Source organism: Desarmillaria tabescens (assembly GCF_030435595.1).
Source record: "Desarmillaria tabescens strain CCBAS 213 chromosome Unknown EV420scaffold_23, whole genome shotgun sequence".
Lineage (NCBI taxonomy): Eukaryota > Fungi > Basidiomycota > Agaricomycetes > Agaricales > Physalacriaceae > Desarmillaria > Desarmillaria tabescens.
In genome coordinates this window covers 672,033-694,656 of record NW_026848322.1, presented here as the reverse complement: position 1 = coordinate 694,656, position 22,624 = coordinate 672,033, and the positions used below count along the sequence as shown (strand labels likewise).

General features: G+C 49.2%; 1 protein-coding gene across 1 annotated transcript; it reads left to right on the top strand.

The window, feature by feature from the left end:
• Window positions 1-3,790: 3,790 nt before the first annotated feature.
• EV420DRAFT_1644366 (uncharacterized protein) lies at window positions 3,791-4,471 on the top strand (the record flags this gene model as incomplete). Its single annotated transcript, XM_060477633.1, has 1 exon — window positions 3,791-4,471. One exon carries the CDS (start codon window positions 3,791-3,793, stop codon window positions 4,469-4,471), a length of 681 nt encoding a protein of 226 aa, XP_060329506.1.
• Window positions 4,472-22,624: the final 18,153 nt, after the last annotated feature.

Here is a 22,624-nt window from a genome sequence, read left to right as displayed (position 1 = left end):
TACTGGGGGGACGACTGGCTCCATCCTCCTCAAGTCGCTGGTCGATGACCATTCCGGCTCAGGTCCAGGGGTCTGACCTGTTGTCATGGTCGGGTGGAAAACCGATGATCTGGTATCGGGAGAATATCCCGTATCCTGCATCCCAGTCATCGTTCCAGTCCCATACACCCCTGCAGTATCTGTAGTACTCATCCCAGATCTCCAGGGCATCTTCACATCTCCAGACCCAGGGCCATAGGCTTCAGAGTGGGAGAAAGCTGTAGTATCCATCGGGTAAGAACCCTCCTTCTGGGGCAAGGAGGGGCTCGAGCTTGATGGAGGGTTCTGCTCCCTCATACTCGTCGACGGCCAGGTTCCTGAGATGTCGGCAGATGGAACAGTTGCAGTAGGGGTACGGATGAGGGGTCTGGTCAAGCTCCCTCAGGACACGGTTTGGGAGGATGATAGGGTCCGGAAAGGGTTGATCTCCAGCAAACCAGTCAAGAATTCTGTCTCCCTCAGGGGTGTCTCCTGGAAAGATGACCCACTGTCCCTGACTAAACAGGGATCCTGGGTCAGTGTAGTACTCTGGGAGCTCCTCATTATTACTGTCGGAGTACTCAGTGAATACAATGTTCTTGGCTTGTCTGAGTATGATGTTGTCGGGTCCATTTTTGATGGCATCATTAGTGGAAGTTTCTGAGATGTGGGCAAAATGTGGCTCTGCGAAATCTCTAAGGTTGGTGATGGTGATAATTGTTTGGGGTAGGACTTTGGACTCGGGACGGGGGGAAGGCCAGACAAAGTCTGACTCATGGACAGACTCATCGTCCCACCAGGATGGGGGTCCTTCAACTCTGTAGGTTCCATCGGGGGTGTATGATGTGAGAGAGGTTGGAGCGTTGATGAGCCTCTAGGCTCTGTGCGCTCTGAAATTGCGGACACAACCTACAATTTATCACCTTTGTCCCTATAGCGGACTTTCCCTAATTCAATGATTGCAAGCAAGATGCAATTTAAACCAAGTCAATGGGTGTTCAGCACGCGAAGTTAGTGATTCACGTATGATGTCATCGGCATCAGCCCTATCAATCCTTCCCTTCTCCCTGCAGACTTTGTGCCTCTCAGTCTAGAACTAGCACTGCCACCCCATGTGAAACATCCCTGCAGTCACAAATTATCCACGTGCAGCCTTGCAAAATGCATCGCGTAGCTAAAACTACGGCAAGTCAGCTGCAGCCATAGGAAATTATTCATTGAAGTATTGGAGATCTAGTTAGTGAGAACCCTTAGTCACATTAGTATAGCCGTAGGCGCAGTAACTGTGCATACTTACCAGCCTTTGCTAAGTAAGTACTTGAATAATCTATGCTATAGTAATATTAGTGCTAGAGTAAGGTAGCTTAGTTAGCCAGTGTAACAAGTATTTAAGCTCGCAAGTTGGTAGCCTGAACAAGGAAGAAGGGAGACCCCAGATTATTCTCTATGCTTACCTTCGATCTCTAACACCTACACCCTACAACATACACCCTTGAAGTAGCGCAATAAAGACAATTTTTGCTGCTAGAACTTCGTCTCAAACCTTTATTTCTCTAAAGCAACGGTGAACCTTTAACGGTTACTTGTGCTTACAACCCATCCCTCTCTTCTACACAAAGTAATTAGGAGTCCCGCCACTAGGAAACTCTTTTATTGCTTTGCTTCGCAAACAAATTTGCTTGCTTCCGCAGCTAGGGGACAGCGTTTTCATCCCTCCCATCAACGCCTTCTCTTTCTCGCAGCCAGAGAAAGTCTCGTCGAGTATCAGACCGATCCTCATCACTTCGATTCAACCTTATCACGCAAGTTTAATAATTCGCTACAGCCTCTGGGTTTGCAGCTAGAACTTGGACGGCCTCTTTAGAGCTCTTATTCATTGCACTCGCAGCTAGAGTTGCAACAGGAACAAGGTATAGTCCTTGTACATTTACTGATTCGTTTTAGGGCCTGTTCTAGGATCCCTTTCCCAATTACTTCCCTTCCTGCGAATTTTATAGTTTGCTACCACCCTCTACGCTACTAGTAGAGAAATTCCTTTATCTTTCCGAACTTAGGAGGCTTTAGTCACCACACGGAGGTGCCCTGACTAGACTCGCTAGAACCATCCTTCAGATTCCGTGTCTGTTAGCACATACCACACTTAGGTTTTGTGTTTCCGCCCACAGGAGTCTATAGGTTCATCAGCGTCATGCCACTCCGGCTTGGGAGATTCATCTCTTCAATGTCCTCCTGTGTCGGGTATTCCCCATACTTCCCCTTGTTCCTGGGCAGGGAGGAATGGGTTTTCACCTTCTTCGAAGGTGGTTCTTTGTCTGGTTTGTCCATGGACGATTCGATTGAATACGTCACGGTAGAACTCACTTGTTCCTCTCTGATAGAGATGCTCTCCGTCGTTGTCGAATCCTGGGACAGCTGCGGATAACTCTGTGGAGGTGATGGATGGCTCCTTGGAGTCATTGTCGTCACCCCATGTCGTGTCATCCCAGGATCTGTCTGTGTTGGTCCAGTACTCGGTGGTAAATCTGGGGTCAACTCAGTCATCTCCATCATCTGGAGGGATCCCGAGTCATCCAAGCTCTTCTTCCTGAAGGGATTCTTCGCCTTCACCATCTCAGTGATCCTCTCCCTGAAGCTTGAGCATGGGGGGTTGCTCTTCTCTGTCAGGTAAGGGGTGTTGAAGTGAGTCTTGCTCCCCCCTTGGCTGTGGTGTGAGGGACTGGAGCCGGATGGTGCTTGTTGTTCATGAGGTTCCTGCTGATGAGCCATTGAGCCCATGTACTCTCCCTCTTCTGGAGGTCGGTGCTCTTTGGCGGCAGGTTGGTCAGAGGATATGAAGAACTGCGACTGCAGTTACTAGTGTCAAGATACTGAAGGTACTTCTGAAGATAATGGCAGTGCGGTCTGAGGGGGTGAGCAGCATAAAGTTTGTTGTACCACAATGAATGTTTATGATCTCGAGGAACGGTGGGTGCTGTTTTCGAATAACGGGCTGAAGGTTTCTTTTTCTTTCAGAAGTATAACAGTGACTGCCTTGAAGCGGTACAGTTACCGTTGATAATGGTAAGGGTAGTAAGGGCAAGCTTCGGCTAATTGTTAAGCACTAACTCGAACCTTCGCCAAAGCTGTTGTAAGAGTTAGGAGTATATAACCTTAGCCGAAGCTGGGGTCTGAGGCCACAGCGTAGGCTAGCTTAAATACATGTTAGACTTGTACTAAGAATAGTATCTACAAGGGCACGTGCAACAAGAAGTGCGTCTTTCAATGAATGAGGAGGGAGAACACTAAAAGAAGTATGCTCCCGACGAATGAGAGTAAAGAGTGCATATCACCTGCATCTGCATGGGACTCCATCTGAATAGGCTGCATCCCGTAGACTGCCCTCGACTGGCGGTCGACTCTCGTCCAACTACTAAGAAGCATGATGCCATCAAGAGAAGCATGATGGCACATGCAGGTCGCTGGTCATCTGAAAGGCGGCAGCATGAACTGGGGTGACAGCAGCCGGGTAACTGGGTAAAGAGTGTGCCGGCGGAATATCATGGGTCTGAGAGATAAGATAGGTAGGTCCGGGGTTCCAAGAGATAAGGATAAGATAAGATAAGGAAAATAGGGATAAGGATAAGATAAGATAAGGAAAATAGGGATAAAACCGTAATAGATCTCCAGTACCCAGACTCACCCACTATCCCTGGCTTCCCCGACCTCAGCATTGCCATGGGAAGAAGCAATGCCACAACCAGAGGGAGCATGGGGTCTGACATATCCAACTCCTATGACTTATGGGTCACTGACAATGAGGAGCATAACCCCTACGCAGTCAGGGAGGAGCTCGCCGACCACCACCTCAGCCCCTATGGAGAGTGCTGTGGAGATTTATGCCGCCAGCTTCAAGCCATTGCAGAGGACAGAAGAAGAGACTGGGAAACCCCCAAGCCCCTTGTACCATACATCTGGTGGACCCTTGGAGAATACGGAGAAGAGCCACAACTGGCCAACTTCTTCTTCGACAACCCAGTCCATTCAGAGTGGGACGTATTATACAGAAGGTTCCAGGATTTCGCCAGAGGAATACGAAATTGGAACTGTGCACTCACCCAAAGAGGAGGTGCCCATGTACTGGAGAGACAAGAATACCCCATACTACTGCGACCTGAAGACCAGCCCCTCTATTTCTGGCCTAGAAATACTGAAACCCATCGCTGGAACTGCCTCTTCCCATGGGAACATGCCCACCTCACTGGCTTCCGCTACTGGCTCCAGGAACCTGATACTGAGCCATCCACACCCTACCCCAGATCAACCCCTGAACCCTGCAATGATGAAGGTGGCGACTGAAATGGAATGGTTAGAGCTTCTGGAATGGCAGGGAAGGTCCCTGGCCAATGAGGGGTCATGGCTCATCTCTGAAGCCACCAAATTTATGTACCAAACACAGCTGCCGAGTATAGTTTGAAATGCAATCTACGAAGATGAGGTCCAGTATCACGTGGTGAAACTATGGAACCAATTGCATAACGATCACGCCAACGTATTATGGCCATTTGAGCAACGAAGCTACCCACCCTACCATTGGGCGATAATCCCCAAGGAGCCGGAACCAAAGTCACCCTCATTACCTCTGGGAAGCAGGCTTCTAGGAGGAATGCCAACTGAGGAAGAAGCCCTGCAAGAACCCGTTGAAGACATGTCCCACTCTGCCAAAAAGAAGACCCACACTAGCTGGAAACCACCCCCGCCACCATCACCTCCATCGCCCCTGTACAACCCCCACCACAACTATGACCTATGGTCACTACCGGAGTTAATTGACTTGGAACTACCTTCCGACCCACCAGGACCACCCCCAGACAGCCCTGAGCCATGGGAGTTGGAAGCGAGCGAAGTCCCCTGGGGTCTCGTCAGACCTAAAATGATGAGAACCCTGGCACCTTTTGCCGGGGCTTCTAGTGACATAAAGAGGTTCCTATCCGAATGCAAAGACTACTTTGCCATATTCCCCTGGGAATTCCCGATGAGTAACAGAAGGTATGCTCCCTCCTGGATAGTCTTTGCCACCTCTCTAATGGATGGGAAGGCACTGGAGTGGTGGGTCCAGAAGAAGGGACACCTATACGACCCGGTGTGCTGGCACACTAGGTACCCCACCTGGCCCACCTTCAAAGCTGAAGTATGTGAGAGATTCAGGGAGGCAGCTGAGATTGAACTAAAAAGGATCAAATGGAAAGTGTTACGACAGGCAAACTATAAAAATGCCATCAAGTTCTTCGCGGATTTTGAAGAACTAGCCATCGAGGCCGAGAAGTTTGGAAATGAGGAGGAGATGACTGATACAGTAAAAAAGGCCATTCGGACGAAGACAAAGGATATCATTATGCATGGGGATAATGAACTGTTATGGTTTATTCATTTTCTTTTCTTTTCTTTTTCTGACTCATTCATGCTTACTCAAACATGCGATTCATATCGGACTGTTCTCACAGTACTAATTATATTGAACCTATAGTGTATTTAAGTAGCAGCCTTTGCTGGTCTAAACCCCAGCTATGGCTAAGGTTTAATCTACCCATTCCATTGAAGAGGCTCTGTGCGCACCAAGCTTGAAATGCGATAGCGTAGACACACTAAACACACCCACTCTCACACTCACACACACACAGAATCTCAGTAGTTCAGGGGAGATGTGCGATGCAAGCACACAATAACAATAGAATTAAAAGATGTCTTGCACTCTTCAAGATGTAATAGCACGCTAGCTCAAAAGAATTCTCTAAGTCCAAATGCTTTTAGGACAGGAGGTGAGCGATATGTATCACTCGGCCTCGAGGCAAAAGTAATATTTCACAAGCCCACAAACATCCCACAAGAATGTACAACCCTCAATTGACGTTGCGTGCAACACACAGGTGGCCACAACCTGTCAAACAAACTACACATGACTTAAAGCCTCATGCTCTAAGCAGAAAACACTTCAGAAACCTTTTGTAGATCCACAGGGTTTGAACCTATGCAATCCAGAGACACAGAAACACAGAAACACATCCACAAGCCACAGGGTTTGAGCCTATGCTACTTGGGAATAAACCAAAACCCTCAAAGAGTATTGACAAGCCAAAGGGTTTGAACCTCTGCCACTTGCAACAACTCAGAATTCACAAACACGTTCTGCAAACACAAATGCACCTTCAAGTTATCACAATACAATATTTCCCTGAGTTGAGCGCAATCAATTACTGTCCAGAATCAAGCTAGGCATCGCATGTGAGCAAGGCATGCCTCGCAACCTCTCAAGCATCTCAAAATAATTCTAGATCCAATAATATTCTCTTGCTTGAAGCTACAAACACAATTCCTTTGGTTGCACACTAGGCCCTCTGCTTCATGTCACAACTGTGGGGGTTCGAAAGCTTCCTACCTACTTCTAATTACCATGCTTTTATCTACAGCTAATTATATAAATAGAAATATCGAAATAGATACGCTCCACCCTGGAGCCATTTCCTCTCTGTGATGCATCAACTGCATGGTCACTAATTAATATCCTGAGTCAGTCATCCGAGTTAGTGCTCAATAACATGCTGCTCTTTCTTCTTGGCAAGGTCTAGAGTTGCCACATCATGCGGAATATTTCTCCTAATTGGCTCCTTGTTTTTAATTCCTCTGTCGCGCACATCGCTAGCGAGTTGGTATTTATATTTGGTTGCTGCACAACCTTTTCTTAGTTCAATATTTCATTCTGGGTACAGGGTTTCTCTCGTGTCGGCTGAAGCCCTCTCAGGAGGCTCAGACTGGGTGGTCCTCGGTTCTGAATGACGTCTCTCAGTGATTGCCAGATTGGCAGGGTTTGTGTGTCATAGATCAATGTTGCGCGAAGCTCCGTAAATATATTATCTTTTCAGTGTATTTTATTTGAGCGAGACACTGCTGAGGGATGCATAGGGTGTGAGTCAGGGCACTGAGACTCCACACTTAAATGACACCAGTGTGCCGCTCTAAGTCTAAGCCATGCACTCCACTCAGATTATTTTATTATATGCTGCTCCTGCCTCAACAGGTGTTGCTCCATGCTGGGTATGCACTCTAATATTACTTAGTGGATTGACACACATTTGGCTTCACAGGATTTGCAAAATTACACATATGAACGCGTTGCGCGCATGTCACCGTACTCCCTGTTATGTGACTACCTAAGTTCGTGGCCAGCTGTCTCCTTCAGCTTTGACCTGCTAGTGTATCGTTCCACCGAAGTGCGAGTGGCAATCCTAGTTTGATCTAAGTTGATTTAGTTGGTTGTTAACATTTAGCTGTAGCTCGTCCCATGTTGTCCAGCGCCACATCAGAGAACGAATGCTGCCCAACGCCTTTACAAAAACTATATTCTCCAGCTAGACCGAACGGTCGCTAGGCTGCACTTAGACGATAGTCAGTGCCCATTGATCCTTTAGAATCCAGCAACATACCCTTCCCGCTTGACCAGAGAGGTTACCGCCATGCGCTCGAAGGGACAGTTTTGTGACTGTTAACGCACCACAGGTGAACCAACGGAAAAGCATTACAAAACCTTATTCAAACAACATCTACGCCCATCATGCTGCTGCTCTACATCTTTGTGATTCGACTGTTCGCAGTCTCTGTAATCATAATTCTGGTCGCAACCAGTGAACTCTACCCAGTCCTCGTAGTCTCGTGGTTAATTGTAACCGTTGGACTATTTGACTACTAGATCCCAAGTGCCTATGCCGCTTGCTGAATTGCTCCCAACCATCGCAGTCACATTCAGATTACTAGCAGGGGCACTCCTGGTTATTGTCCTCAGGCAATTATACAGGTGCTGCACTTGTGCTCATAGGGCATGACTCCCATTTCATTATATTCCCCACCTTCCAATCCCGTACCCCATAATCCCCTATCCACACATTCCGACTACCCACGATGGATGACCCATCACACCCAGAGGAGAATCCACAGATTCCGGGGAGTCTTCCCCAACACCATGAGCAACCTCTGTCGACATCACAGATGTACGAGGAGTCCATTTTGGAGACAGCGACGCTCCCGTATCAGGCATCATCGACCTCCCTCCCATTGGAGGAGAAGAAGGAGGGCCTGTGGACCAGAGCGAGGAAGGCGGTGACACCCTCAGTGAGTTCAAAAGGATCCACCTCCAAGACCTCCTCGACGGCGTCACAACGGAAGAAGGGGATGACCCCTATTCCCGAAGTGAGTGGTTCGAGGCTGAAAGAGACACCAGAGAGTACTTCTGTGGAGATGACCTTGCGGAGGATAGTGGAGAGCTCGGCCTTGGGGCCTCCGCCATGACTACCACTGGTCCAGCTGCCTCAGACCCTTATGACAGCAGAATTGCATCAGGCAGCCGAAGAGAGTGGCAAGGGATCCCTGTGGCATGATACCCCCACACAAGTTGGGTCTTCACCTGGGAAGAAACTCCTGTGGCCAGAGTATCAGCCCAAACTGCAGGGCCTGAGGACACCCCCATCATGTGGACCATTGCCCTCCCTGCTGAGATGGAGCAGCATATCTGGGATACCATTGAGTCGTACAACCCGGACCTTCACGCCGATCCAACATCCAATGTCGCTGGAGGAAGTACCACCACCGACAAACTCCCCAGAGTCCCCGATTTCACCCCATCTGTTGCACCAAGGGCGTTTGCTGCCCCCATCCCCTTCAATCAGCGACCATGGACTGATGAGTACAACACGCTCGTCGAGTCCAACTTCAACCTTCGAGCTGCCTGGGAGTCCCCAATCAGAGCGGCCCAAATGGACAGAGCAAGAACGAACAGTGCACACACTCGGAATGCCAAGTGGCACGCCATACGAGACCTTGAGGACCTCCCCCTCGAACCAGATGCCATGGATGATGAGGCCTGTAGAAGGATCAGAGCAGCAGAGCTCCGACTTTGCGAGGCCTCCCGTCGAACCCATGACCTTGAAACCCAGGACAAGATCCGATACCGTTTTCTCAATGAGGTCTTCAATGAAGACTGTTCCGATCTTGCCGAGTGGCAAAGAAGGTGAACCCTTAGGGAAAGAAGTGAGCAAGAACAAGGAGGCTGAACATGGAGCACCCGTGGGAGTCGGCAGTGGAATGCCGATGAGACCACTGAATTCTGCAATCATGGGCGAAGTTATGATGGGGATAAAGAAGGTTCTCACTAGGTCGGTACAATACGTGCCGCCCATACTAGGACTCCTAAGCTGGGAGTCCATGTACGAGATAATTGCAGAAGACATGGTGCAGGATGCCCATTGGCTCCTTACCGAAGCCGGAGAAGACTACATCGACATGAAGAACAACGGCGATGTTTACCTCATGAAAAACATTCTCGAAGTTGATGCTTGGCATAGGGCTGCTACGGTCTGGAACCTATGCAACCCAGAATACCCATGTCCTGGGTGCGATGCGTATCGACAACCTGCATGGATGCCTCACCCGTTGGAGACGGTGAGACTTGAAATGGGAGGTGGAGGAACAGACCAGGGATTCATGGAAGACAAAGGAGCAGGACCCTCAAACGTTGACAAGGGGAAGGGGTCCACGGTTCCTCCGGTTGCTCTGAAGCCTCCTGTGGGACCTCCGCTGCCTGTACCACCAAGGCTGGGAGGATATCCCTCCCTGGGACACAACCCAAGACTTAGGTCGTTACCTAGACCTCCCAACGTGCCAATGCTGCCAGTGCTGCTGTCGCCACCTGATTCCATCCCTCTGTGGCAACTAGCTCCGGGAGCGGTGAATAACCCCTGGAATGACATGAAACCCAAGCTGATCACGCAGCCCAAATACTTTACCGGGGTATCCTTGGATATCACTCGGTACCTTCATCATTGCGAACTTTACTTCCAGGTGTTCCCAATGTACTATACCCTCAATGACGCCGGGCAAAATCCCTATCGAATCACCTTCACTCAATCCTACTTACGTGGGAACACGCAAAAGTGGTGGAACGACCAGTACTACCGATACCACGATGAGCGCAGACATTGGAGGCTGCCATCCTGGCAAGAATTTACCGAAGATCTCACGATGAGATTCCGAGAAGTCGCCGAGATAGCCATCTGGAAGCAGGAGTGGAAGAAGCTCCGACAAGCAGACTTCAAGTCAGCCATAGAATTCTTCACGAAGTTCGAAGAATTGGCCCACAAGTGCGAGGAGTTTGGAGACAAAAAGCAGATGTTCGAAGCCGTCGAGGCCGCAGTGCGACCCATGGTCTGAACTACGATCATGCACAGGGACAATGCTCATCCCACCACATATGCCGAATGGAAATGGCGCATCGAAAGAATCGATGCCAACTATCGATATGGCCTTGCACAATAGCAGGGCAGTAAGACCTCCCAGAACCAATCAGGTTCTGGTCGAGGCAATCAAAACACCTCATCCGGAAAAACCGGCAGCCCTGGGAGTTCCAGTGACAAGAAGGATGCCATGGGAACAATGTATGGCGGTCAGGGGCAGCCAATGGAAATTGACAAGCTGCAGAGCGAGAAGCGGTGCTTCAAGTGCAGAAATACCGGGTGGAGCCGAGACCACAAATGTCCAACGGACAAATCAAAGTGGATCCCCATCAAACTCCCCCCTCGTAAAAAGATCCCAGCCCAACGACTAAGACAGTTGCTCACCGAGGCGGAAAAGGAAGAGCTAGGGAAGGACACAAAAGTTGAGGAGGTCAAGGAGGACAAGTCATCAAAAGACAAGCTGGCATCAAAATAAGCAATTCGATGGTGTCAGCAAAGGACTTAGTTTCATCTGGTGCATGCTCTCCTGCTAGTCAGGCTCATTCTGTATATGTAGGTACTCCATACGATCAATATACCAATTTTTTCGCCACGTTAACAGTAGAAGAAACTAAGGAAGAAGAATTGTGAAACGCCTATGGCATAGGAGGGGATTTCCGCTGCTCCACGCACTCTGCGTCTAGCAATGAACCCCGAGGGGCTGTCTGACAGGAACCCCCACCTGACAGTATGGGGAGAGTTCCGGATGCAACGGAGAGGCCCTCATGTCAGGTCCAGACTGGGCCCAGTCACCCCAGTAGGGAAGAACGGTCGATAACCCAGTCCATCGCTCCTACCCCGATTGTAGCGGCAGACAGCATTGGAAAAGCAGCTGAGGCAGGGAACCGAGGGGACCACCTCCACTTAGTAGCCACACAAACACAGAATGCGGCAGCAAAAGGTGGAGACCCTTTAGGCGAGCCGATATGTGTGCATCCACGAAGGGTTGCCAGGAGTACCGCTGGGTATATGCCTAAGGATATGGATACTGTGGAGGTTGCAATGCCGTGCACAAGCACCTTTAACCAGGGTTGAACAAAGGGCAGAGAGCCCTCCTCCACCGCCTTGATGAACAGCGACCAAATGCTGCCCAAGGGCCCTTTTCAGCCTGGTGACCAAATGCCGCCTTGAGGATCAACCTCTTGACCCGTCATGATGGAGGAGATCCCTGACGAAGAAGCATATTTACGTTCAGATATACCTGTCACCCAATGTGGGAGGACTCACTCCGTTCATGCAGACACGATTGATGCCCACAAGGAAATTGTCGACAACTACTATGAACCTTTTGGCCCCCATTGGACCAGAAGGGCTCTTCGACTTGTCACCAATGAATCTGCAGCGCGCGCCACCCTGAACAGTTGGGTACATCCCACCCAGAAGGGTGAGGTGACCTCAGAACTGATACATGTGCTCAAAGAACAACCGGAGACCACGTTGGAGGCCCGAGATAAATGGGAATGGTTGGAGGATTTAAAGAAACCACCCATGTACATACGAGGGAGAAAAGGGCACAATGTATCTGTGCAGTTACAATTAGAGACTTTAGACACATGGGAAACCTATGCCCTCAAGGCCTTAGTGGATAGTGGGTGCATGGGTAGTGCCATCGATCAAACCTGGGTCTGAGATCACGGGATCCAAGTCCGAAAAGCGGCCTGGCCCACTCCGGTATACAATGCTGATGGGACTAGGAATAAAGGCAGAGACATCACCGAGTACGCCGATGTCTGACTACGCATAGGGGACCATTCAGAAAGGATAGAGTTAGTGGTTGTAGACCTAGAAAACACTCTGGTGTTCCTGGGACACAATTGGCTACAAAAACATAATCCCCTCATTGACTGGAACACAGGGTCTGTTACCCTTGCCAGATGTGCATGTCGAAAGATACCCTTCACTCTCCCTGATGAAGATTCTTCAGCACGATGGGGAGAGGAATATGAGGAAGGAGATACTATCCTAGTAGTGGACTTCGAGGAAGCCTTTCACGTTCGAGCCATGGGAAGCAAGGCAAACGAACTAGCTGCCAAAGCACATGAGGGGAAGAAAGAGAAGTCATTTGAAGAGACAGTGCCAGAGGATTATTGAGAATTCCGAAACGTATTCGCCAAAGAGAATTTCGATGAACTGCCCCCATGCAAGCCTTGGGATCACGCTATCGAACTAATCCCCAACGCTAATGCTAGTCTCAATTGTAAGATCTATCCCCTTAACCCAACCGAACAGGAGGAGTTGGATAAATTCTTGGACAAGAACTTATCCACCGGAAGGATCCAACCCTCTAAGTTGCCAATGGCATCCCCTTTCTTCTTCGTTAAAAAGAAGGATGGAAAACTTCGACCAGTCCAGGATTACCGAAAACTCAACAAGATGACCATCAAGAATCGTTACCCCTTGCCACTAATCAGAGAACTTATGGACAAGCTAAAAGGCGCCAAATACTTCACCAAATTGGATGTTCAGTGGGGATATAATAACGTGAGGATCAAACAAGGGGATGAGTGGAAGGCCGCTTTTAGAACTAACCGAGGTCTATACGAACCCTTGGTTATGTTCTTCGGATTGACCAACTCCCCCGCCACCTTTCAGTGGATGATGAATGATATTTTCAAGGAACTTATCATGGCAGGGGAGGTGACCATCTACTTGGATGATATTCTCATTGCTTCCAAAACCAAAGTGGAGCACAAACACATTGTCCGCAAGGTACTGAAAATCTTATGGGAAAACAAGTTGTTCCTGAAGGCGGAGAAGTGTGAATTTGAAGTGGAGGAAACAGAGTATTTGGGAGTGATCATTAGCGAGGGGAAGATTTGAATGGACCTCATCAAAATTGCTGGGCTCCTAGATTGGCCAGTCCCTCACAAAAAACAAGAGTTACAGTCCTTTTTAGGATTCTGTAGCTTCTACCGATGTTTTATTCGAGATTACAGCAAGCATGTAAAGCCTCTCACCAGCTTGACTGGGAAGGCGGGGTGGACATGGGGGAAGGCACAACAAACTGCTTTCGAAAAACTTAAAGAGCTATTCCAAGAAGACATCGTGCTGGCCATCCCTTTAGACCAGGGCCAATTTTGAGTTGAAGCAGATTCGAGTGAAGGAGCCATTGGGGTGGTACTATCCCAGCAACAAGATGGGAAGTGGAGACCCATGGCCTTCCTCTCCAAATCACTGTCAGCCATGGAACGCAACTACGAGATCTATGACAAGGAGCTCTTAGCAATCATGATCGCCCTGGACAAGTGGAGGCATTACTTGATGGGAGCATGGGAGGACTTTGAAATCTGGACCAACCACTCGAATCTGCAGTACTTCCACAAGCCCCAAAAACTCAATCACCGACAAGCGAGATGGGTTACAGAGCTAATGGAGTACCAGTTTACCCTGCACCACAAACCCAGTGCACAAAACCGAAAGGCGGACCTGCTGTCCTGACGAGCAGATCATGATCAGGGGAAGCAGGACAACAAAGATATTATAGTACTTAAGGCCGAACATTTTAGAGCATTAATCATGCCCACCACCGAACAGCTACAAGAAAGGATAAAGCTGGCCACGCATGACCCGTGATGATGGGACCGAGGGATTTCTGATTCCCTGAATCATGAGAAGGGGATAACTCAGCACCAAGACCTGCTTCAATACGAAGGGCGAATCTATATTCCCCTAGATCGACAACTGCACGGGGAAATTATCGCCCTAAAACATGACCACATCACCTCGGGACACCCAGGCATTGAGAAAACTAAAGAAATGATCCTTCGAGACTACTGGTGGCCCCGGATGCGTAGGGATGTTGAAGCATATGTGAAGGGATGCGAAGTCTGCCAGAGAACTAAGGTAGATCAACGGCCCAAGCAAACTTCCCTCCACCCGAATGAGGTGCCCATGAAACTATGGACCCACATATCTGTTGACATGATCACCAAGCTCCCCAACTCCAAGGGGTATGATTCAATCCTAGTCATCGTGGACCACTTCTCTAAAACCATAATTCCTATTGCCTGCATGGAAGAGCTCACCTCCCTGGGCTTCACCAAAATTCTATGGGATCACGTTTACGTGCCATACGGAGTTATGCCAGAAAAGGTCATTTCTGACCAAGGTGCCATCTTCGTATCCAAGTTTATGAAAGAATTTTATGCTCTCCTTCAAGTCACAGGAAACCCATCCACTGCCTATCACCCTCAAATGGATGGGCAGACAGAGTGGGTGAACCAGGAGATCGACAAATACCTCAAGATGTTCGTAAACTATAGGCAGGATGACTGGAGTGAGTGGCTTCCTCTTGCAGCTTTCACCCACAACAACCAGAAGCATTCGGCAACTGGGTTTTCTCCATATAAAGTGATTTTTGGAAGGGATGGGCAGGTGATCACCACCACTCAACATCCGGGAGCGGTTCCGGCTGCCTCAAAATTAGTCCAAGGAATCCAGGAGGTGCAGAAGAAAACCCAAGAATCATTGGAAAGGGCCGCAGAATCTATGAAACGTGCTTATGACAAAAACAAAGTGCCTGCGATCGAGTACCAACCAGGAGATCGAGTATGGTTGGACACGACCAATCTCTGGCTTCCCTGACCCACACGAAAACTAGACGATCGTCGAGTAGAGCCTTTCAAAGTTGTCACAAAAAAGGGGGCTTCTTCCTACGAACTGGCATTACCAGCAAAGTGGAAAATTCACAACCGCTTTAATGAAGTGCTGTTAACCCCATACATTCTTCCACATTTCGAAAATCAACCTCGACCAGAGAGACCACCACCAGAGCTAATAGAGGATGAAGAAGAATACGAGGTTGAAGAAATTGTTGATGAAAGGGATAGAGTGGTAGGACGAGGAAAGACTTGCAAAACAATCACCGAGTATCTGGTCAAATGGAAGGGATATCCCACTGAAGAAAACTCCTGGGTGAAGCGCTCGGATATGGCAAATGCAGAGGAATTGGTGAACGAGTATGAAACCCATATCCAAAAGGTACAATGGACAACTCAACCAGATGGGAAACGAGTCAGCAAGGAGGACAAATTCCCTGCCAATGCCTGCACGAAACCCCACGAGCCAGGAACTCCATGTATATCAGAATGTGGTACCACGGTTCCCTCGTCCCAATGCTCAGCACCAGCACACTCAGAAGAAATTGATGCCGTAGGGGAGGTGGACACATCAGATGCAGAAAGAAGAAATGGTCCAATATCGGTTACGTCTTCCTTCTGCAAATTAGTAGAGGAGATTGCTCACTCGATGGATCAAACCCTGCAAGAGAAAAACTGCAAATGGAAACAGGAGCATCCAGATGAAGCCTATGACCCTATTCTACCTCGTCCCCGATGCCAAGAAGACCCTCGACTCAATGATCTCAGAGTCAGAGATTCCTACCTTAAGCGACAAAAAATCGAGATTGAAGCGTCTTGACAGGAAGGAAGACCATATAGGAACCCCCCAATTCTCTTTGACCCACCAGACAATGACGAATTGGATGTAAACCTACTCCAAAGAGTAACAGAAAATTGGGATGATGAGGATGCAAATACCATCAATTCACCGGACACTGCATCGGAGTATGAGTCAGATGGATCATTCAGGACGAATGAGTCTTAAGGAGGGGGTAATGTTATGGTTTATTCATTTTCTTTTCTTTTCTTTTCTTTTTCTGACTCATTCATGCTTACTCAAACATGTGATTCATATTGGACTGTTCCCACAGTACTAATTATATCGAACCTATAGTGTATTTAAGTAGCAGCCTTCTGTTATGGTTTATTAATTTTCTTTTCTTTTCTTACCTTTCTTGCTTACACTATATGCTTCTCTCATACAATCGCAATGGACTCATTCTCACAGTACTATTATTAGCTTACTCATCATGTATTTAAGTAAAGCCTCAGCTGGTCTAAACCCCAGCTTCAGCTAAGGTTTAATCTACCCAACATTGAACTCCCTGTTTCGCGACTATCTAAGTCCTCAATCGACTTATTCCATTGACTTTGACTTGCTAGAGTATCGTCCACCGAAGTGCGAGTGGTGATCCTAGTTCGATCTAAGTCGATTATAGTTGGTTGTTGACATTTAGCCGAAGCTCGACATCCGTTGCTCAGCGCCATGTCCAAGAACGAACGCTGCCCAGCTTTTTGAAGAACTATACTCCCCAGCTAGACCGATTGGTCGCTAGGCTGCACTTAGACGCTCTGTTGGTGCCCATCAATCCCTTGGATTCCAGCAAAAACCCGATCCACAAACCCCGCTTGACTAGAGAGGTCACCGCCATGTGTTCATGAGGACAATCAAGTGGTTGTCAGCATACTACGGGTGGACCAACGGAAAAGCGCCCACTTACCATTCCCAAACTGTTACTCTACGTTTTCCTCATCCAACTGTTTGCGATCTCAGCGGTCATCGTACTGATTGTGACCAGCGAACTCTACCCAGTCCTGACAGTTGCATGGTTAATCGTGACTGTCGGACTTTTCAAAATCTAAATCAATGGATGGATGCCCTTATCCAATGCCATTCCCATAATCTTCATAATTTCTTCTCTGATTTTCTTAATCACCGTACTACGCCAAGTCCAACTGTGCTGCAGGAGGAGGAGGAACATATGGGCCCAACTTCCATTCCACTACATCCCTACCACCCCGGCTTACCCACCACAGATAATCAATATTCTGGCAGCATCGCAACAGATGTTACACGATGGCAGACCCATCACACCAAGAGGACCCGGAGAATCTCTCTATGGGACATCACAATCCAGATCAGAATCCTCAGAGTCAAGCACCGACTCCTACAGATCTGCCACCGAAGAGTCCGTCAACATCACAGATACCAGGGGGGTACTCTTCGACCAAAGAGACTCTCCCGTACCAGGCCTCTTCGCTCAGTCTACAGACGACAATGAGCCAGGAGAAGAAGGAGGGAGTGTGGAGTCGAGCAAAGAAGGCGCTCTCAACATCTGGGACGAAGAAGGATGCCGAATCAGCAACTTCCTCGAAAACAATGGTGGGCCAAACAAAGAAGACTCTGACCCCAATCCCAGAGACGAGTGGGCACAAAGGGAAGTTGAGGGAGGCCTACCAGTGGAAGAAGCCAGAGAAAGAAGAAATGCAAGAAGGCGGCATGGAGACGATATCGACGAAGATTCCGGAGAGCTTGCTGTTGGGGCCTCTGCCGTGACTACCGCCCATACAAATGGAGCAAGGGCCCATGGACCTAATTGGCCAGAGGACAGGGGAGTCCCCGTCGCCTGGTACCCCAGTACCAGTTGGGTCTATGCAGGAGAAGAAACTGCTGTGGCCTGAATACCAGCCGAAGGGACCGCGACAGAGCCCCCCATCCCAGCAGTCAATCCCGCCGTCGCCTCCAACAAGGAGGAGGATCAGCAGCTCTGGAGCGAGTTCCCAGACTATGACAGTGAGGAACTTGGAACAGTTGCCAGATCCAATGAGCTCCCCAGTTTCGTCCCATCAGTCCCGCCGAGAGCTTTTGCCGTCCCCATCCCTCAGCACCAGCGACCATGGACACTTCTCTACCACATGCTCGTCGAGTCCCTCAAGCTCTCTCGAGATGCCTGGCTCACCCCAGCCATACAGGCCTGAATGGAGCAAGCACGAGAAAACGATGCACGTATTCAGCATGCAGAAATCGCCAACCTCCAAGGACCCAATGGACTATGGGACTTACCCCTCAAGCCCGACGCTACGGAGGCAGAGGTCCAATGCAGGGTCAGAACAGCCACCCTCCATTACTCAGGGGCCATCCAGAGAGCAGGAACTGACCTGGAGGCATGAAGGCATGCCTGGAACACCTATCAGTCAGAAATCAACGATGAAGACTCAGACATCGCCAGGTGGTGACGAAACAAGGAGGCCAACCGCCTCACTAGAGAGCGAGAGGAGAGGAAGAATGCCAAACAGACTGCCCAACAGCGCCATCATGACAGAGGTGATGAAGGCAGTCCGAGCAGTACTCACTAGGTCAGGATCAACAGTGCCGACCATATTCGGGCTCCTAATGTGGGAGGCCCTATACGAGATCATGGCAGAAGACATGGAGCAGGATCCACAATGGCTGCTTACAGAAGCAGGGGAGGACTACCTCGATGCAAAATTAGCAGGGGACGTGTACCTAATAAAAAATATCCAAGAAGTTGAAGCATGGCACAGGGTGGCGATTGTGTGGAACCGGGTACACCCAGAACACCTGCAGCCGGGCTGCGAAGCCTACCAATGACCGCAACCAATGCCGCACCCACTGGAAACAATGGAATTCATGGCAGGAGGAGAAGGAGATGACGAAAAGCTCACCGAAGGTTCAGATGTAGGGCCATCCCAGGTCAATAAAGGAAAAGGCTTGACAGTACCACCGAAGGGACCTCCATCCAGTGGACCACCGAGATACCCACCACCGGGCGACAATCCTCACCTACGATCGCTGCCCAGGCCTCCAAATCCTCCAGTACCCCCAGTACCACCCTCACCACCAGACCCTATCCCACCATGGCAGCTCGCGCTGGGAGCTGCAAACCCATGGAACGACATTAAACCGAAATTGATCACCCAGCCAGAGTATTTCTTTGGGGTATCTTTGGATATCACTCGATTCCTTCATCATTGTGAACTATACTTCCAGGTATTCCCCATGTACTACACCCTTAATGATGCCAGGCAGAATCCATATCGGATTACTTTCGCCCAGTCATATCTAAGGGGAGATGCACAAGAATGGTGGGTGGACCAATACTACCAATACTGGGACGACCATGGGCACTGGAGGTTACCCTCCTGGGACGAATTTACACAGGATCTAACGATCCAATTCTGGGAAGTCGCGGAGCTAGCCATATGGAAGCAGAAGTGGAAGAAGCTAAGGCAGGCAGACTTCAAATTGGTGGTCGAGTTCTTCGTGAAGTTCGAAGCTCTGGCCCACAAGTGTGAAGAGTTCGGGGACGAGAAGCAGATGTTCGAAGCCATCGAGGCAGCGATAAGGCCGACGGTTCGAACAACAATAATGCATGAGGACAATGAACGTCCCACCACCTACGTGGAGTGGAAGCGGCGTATCGAGCGCATCAACGCCAACTACCGATATGGCCTCGCTCAGCAGCAAGGATATAAACCCTCCCTGAACCAGCCCAGTTTGGGTCGAGGTAATCAAAATCAAGCCTCAGGGAAGGCAGGGGGTTCTAGTGATAAGAAGGATGCCACTGGAACCACATATGGTGGTCAGGGGCAGCCAATGGAAATCAACAAGCTGCAGAGTGAGAAGCGCTGCTTCAAGTGTGGAAATACTGGGTGGAGTCAGGACCATAAATGTCCAATGGACAAAGCAAAATGGATCCCCATCAAACTCCCCCCACGCAAGAAGATCCCTGCACAACGTCTATGTCAACTACTTGCTGAGGCTGAGAAGGAAGAGAATGGAAAGGACATGAAAATTGAGGAGGTGAAGGACGATAAGTTGTCAAAAGACGAGCCGGCGTCGAAATAAGCGATTCAACGGTGTCGGCAAAGGACTTAATTTCTTGTGGTATGCACTCTCCAGTTGCTGGTCGGACTTATACTATGTATGTAGGTACTCCGTATGAACAATATACCAACTTTTTCGCCACGTTAACCATTGAAGATATTAAGGAAAAAGAATCGCAAAAATCGAATGGTGTAGGAGGGGATTCCCGCTGCTCTATGCAGTCTGCATCCAGCAATGAACCCCAAGGGGCTGTCCGACCTCCGGAACCCCTGCTTGACAGTATGGGGAAAGTTCAGGATGCAACCAAGAGGCCCTCATGTCAAGTTCAGACTAGAACCAGACATGGGGACAGTTGCCCTGGGAGGGAGAATCGGCCAATGACCCAGCCTGCAGGGCCTACCCCAATTGTTCCTACAGGAAGCGTCAGAAAAGCAGCTGAGGCCGGGAACCGAGGGGACCCCCTTCACTCAGTAGCAGTCTTGTCCACAAACAGTGCAGACCCCCGTGGGGAGCCAACATGTGTGCATCCATGAAGGGTTACTGAGAGTACCACCGGGTATAGGAAGGAGGCTGAGTATGGACCAACAGTGGAGGTTACAACGCCGAGCACAAGCGCCCTTGGCCAGGGCCAAACACAGGGCAGCAAGCCCTCCTCCACCGCCTTGTTGAACAGCGACCAAATGCCGCCTAAGGGCCCTTTTTGGCCCAGTGACCAAATGCCACCACGAGGTCAAGACAAGCGACCCAGGGTAATGGTCAAGGAGGTTCTAGATGAAGAAGCCCACTTACAGTCCGACATTCCGGTCGTACTGCTTAATAGGAAGTCTTCTGTAATCCCCGAATCCGAAAAAGTGACTAAGACCAAACAGGACCCTGTTGATACCTACTATGAGCCATTCGGACCACACTGGACCCAACGAGCCCTCCGACTGGCCACCAATGACGCGGCGGCGCGAGCCACAATGAATTCATGGGTGCACCCCGCTCGAAAGGGCGAAGTCACCCTAGAATTAATTGATGCACTAAAAGAACAACCAGAGACTGTGTCAGAGGTGTGAGATAAATGGGAGTGGCTGGAGGACTTAAAGAAATCCCCCATGTACATATGAGGAAGGAAAGGACGCAACGTATCCATTAACGTGCAGTTAGAAATGTTGGACACTCAAGATGTATTTGCTCTCAAAGCGCTAGTAGACAGCAGAGCCACGGGAAGTTCCATCGATCAAAGCTGGGTTCGAGAGCATGAGATTAACCTTAAAAGAGTGGCCCATCCCATCCCAGTCTATAATGCTGATGGCACTAGGAATAAGGGAGGTGATATCACCGAGTATGCTGAGGTACGGCTACGAATTGGGGACCATGTGGAAAGGATCGAACTAGCCATGGTAGATCTAGGTACCACGCCCCTTTTCTTAGGGCACAATTGGCTACAAAGGCATAACCCGCTGATCGACTGGGACACAGGGGCCATCACCCTGGCCCAATGTGCTTGTCGCAAAATCCCCTTCCATTTACCGGATACAGACCCCTCCGCCCATTGGGATGAGTACAAGGAAGGAGATACCATCCTGGTAGTAGATTTTGAGGAGGCTTTCCATGTACGGGCTATGGGGACTAAAGCTAATGAATTAGCTGCCAGAGCCAACGCTAAGAAAACGGCGAGGTCCTTTGAAGAGATTGTACCAGCGGAGTATCGGGAATTTCAAGATGTCTTTGACAAGGAGAACTTTGACAAGTTACCCCCACAGAAGCCCTGGGATCATGCCATCAAGCTAATCCCCAATGCCAATACCAACCTAGACTGCAAAGTCTACCCTCTTAACCCAACGGAACAGGAGGAGCTGGATAAATTTCTAGACGAAAACCTCTCCACAGGCTGCATTCAACCCTCAAAATCTCCCATGGCATTGCCCTTCTTCTTTGTCAAGAAAAAGGATGGGAAACTTCATCCTGTACAGGACTACCAAAAGCTGAACGAGATGACCATTAAGAACCGGTATCCGTTACCACTTATTGGGGAGTTGATGGATAGGTTGAAGGGAGCCAAGTACTTCACCAAGTTGGATGTACAATGGGGCTACAACAATGTTAGGATCAAGCAAGGGGATGAGTGGAAAGCCGCTTTTTGAACTAACTGGGGTCTCTATGAACCCTTGGTAATGTTTTTTTGGACTTACCAACTTACCTGCCACTTTTCAATGGATGATGAATGACATCTTCAAGGATCTTATAACCACTGGGGAAGTCTCCATCTACTTGGATGACATTCTCATTGTGACCAGGACGAAAGCGGATCACCAACACATTGTGCGGAAGGTACTGAAAATCCTTTGAGACAATAAACTGTTCCTGAAAGCTGAAAAATATGAATTCGAGGTGGAAGAGACCGAGTACTTGGGGGTAATCATCAGTGAAGGGAAGATCCACATGGACCCAGTAAAAATCACCGGCCTTCTAGACTGGCCAGTCCCTCACAAGAAACAGGAGCTACAGTCGTTCTTGGGGTTCTGCAATTTCTATCAGTGTTTCATTCATGATTATAGCAAACATGTCAAGCCATTAACATCCCTGACCAGCAAAGCGGAATGGCACTGGGGACAAGCACAGCAGAAGGCCTTTGAAACGTTAAAAAGATTGTTTCGAGAAGATGTGGTATTAGCCATCCCACTGGACCACAGGAGGTTTAGAGTGGAGGCCGATTCAAGTGAGGGAGTGGTAGGAGCAGTATTATCCCAACTACAAGGTGACAAATGGCACCCGGTAGCGTTCCTTTCCAAAGCCCTATCAACGATGGAGCGCAACTATGAGATTTACGATAAGGAACTCTTAGCCATCATGATAGC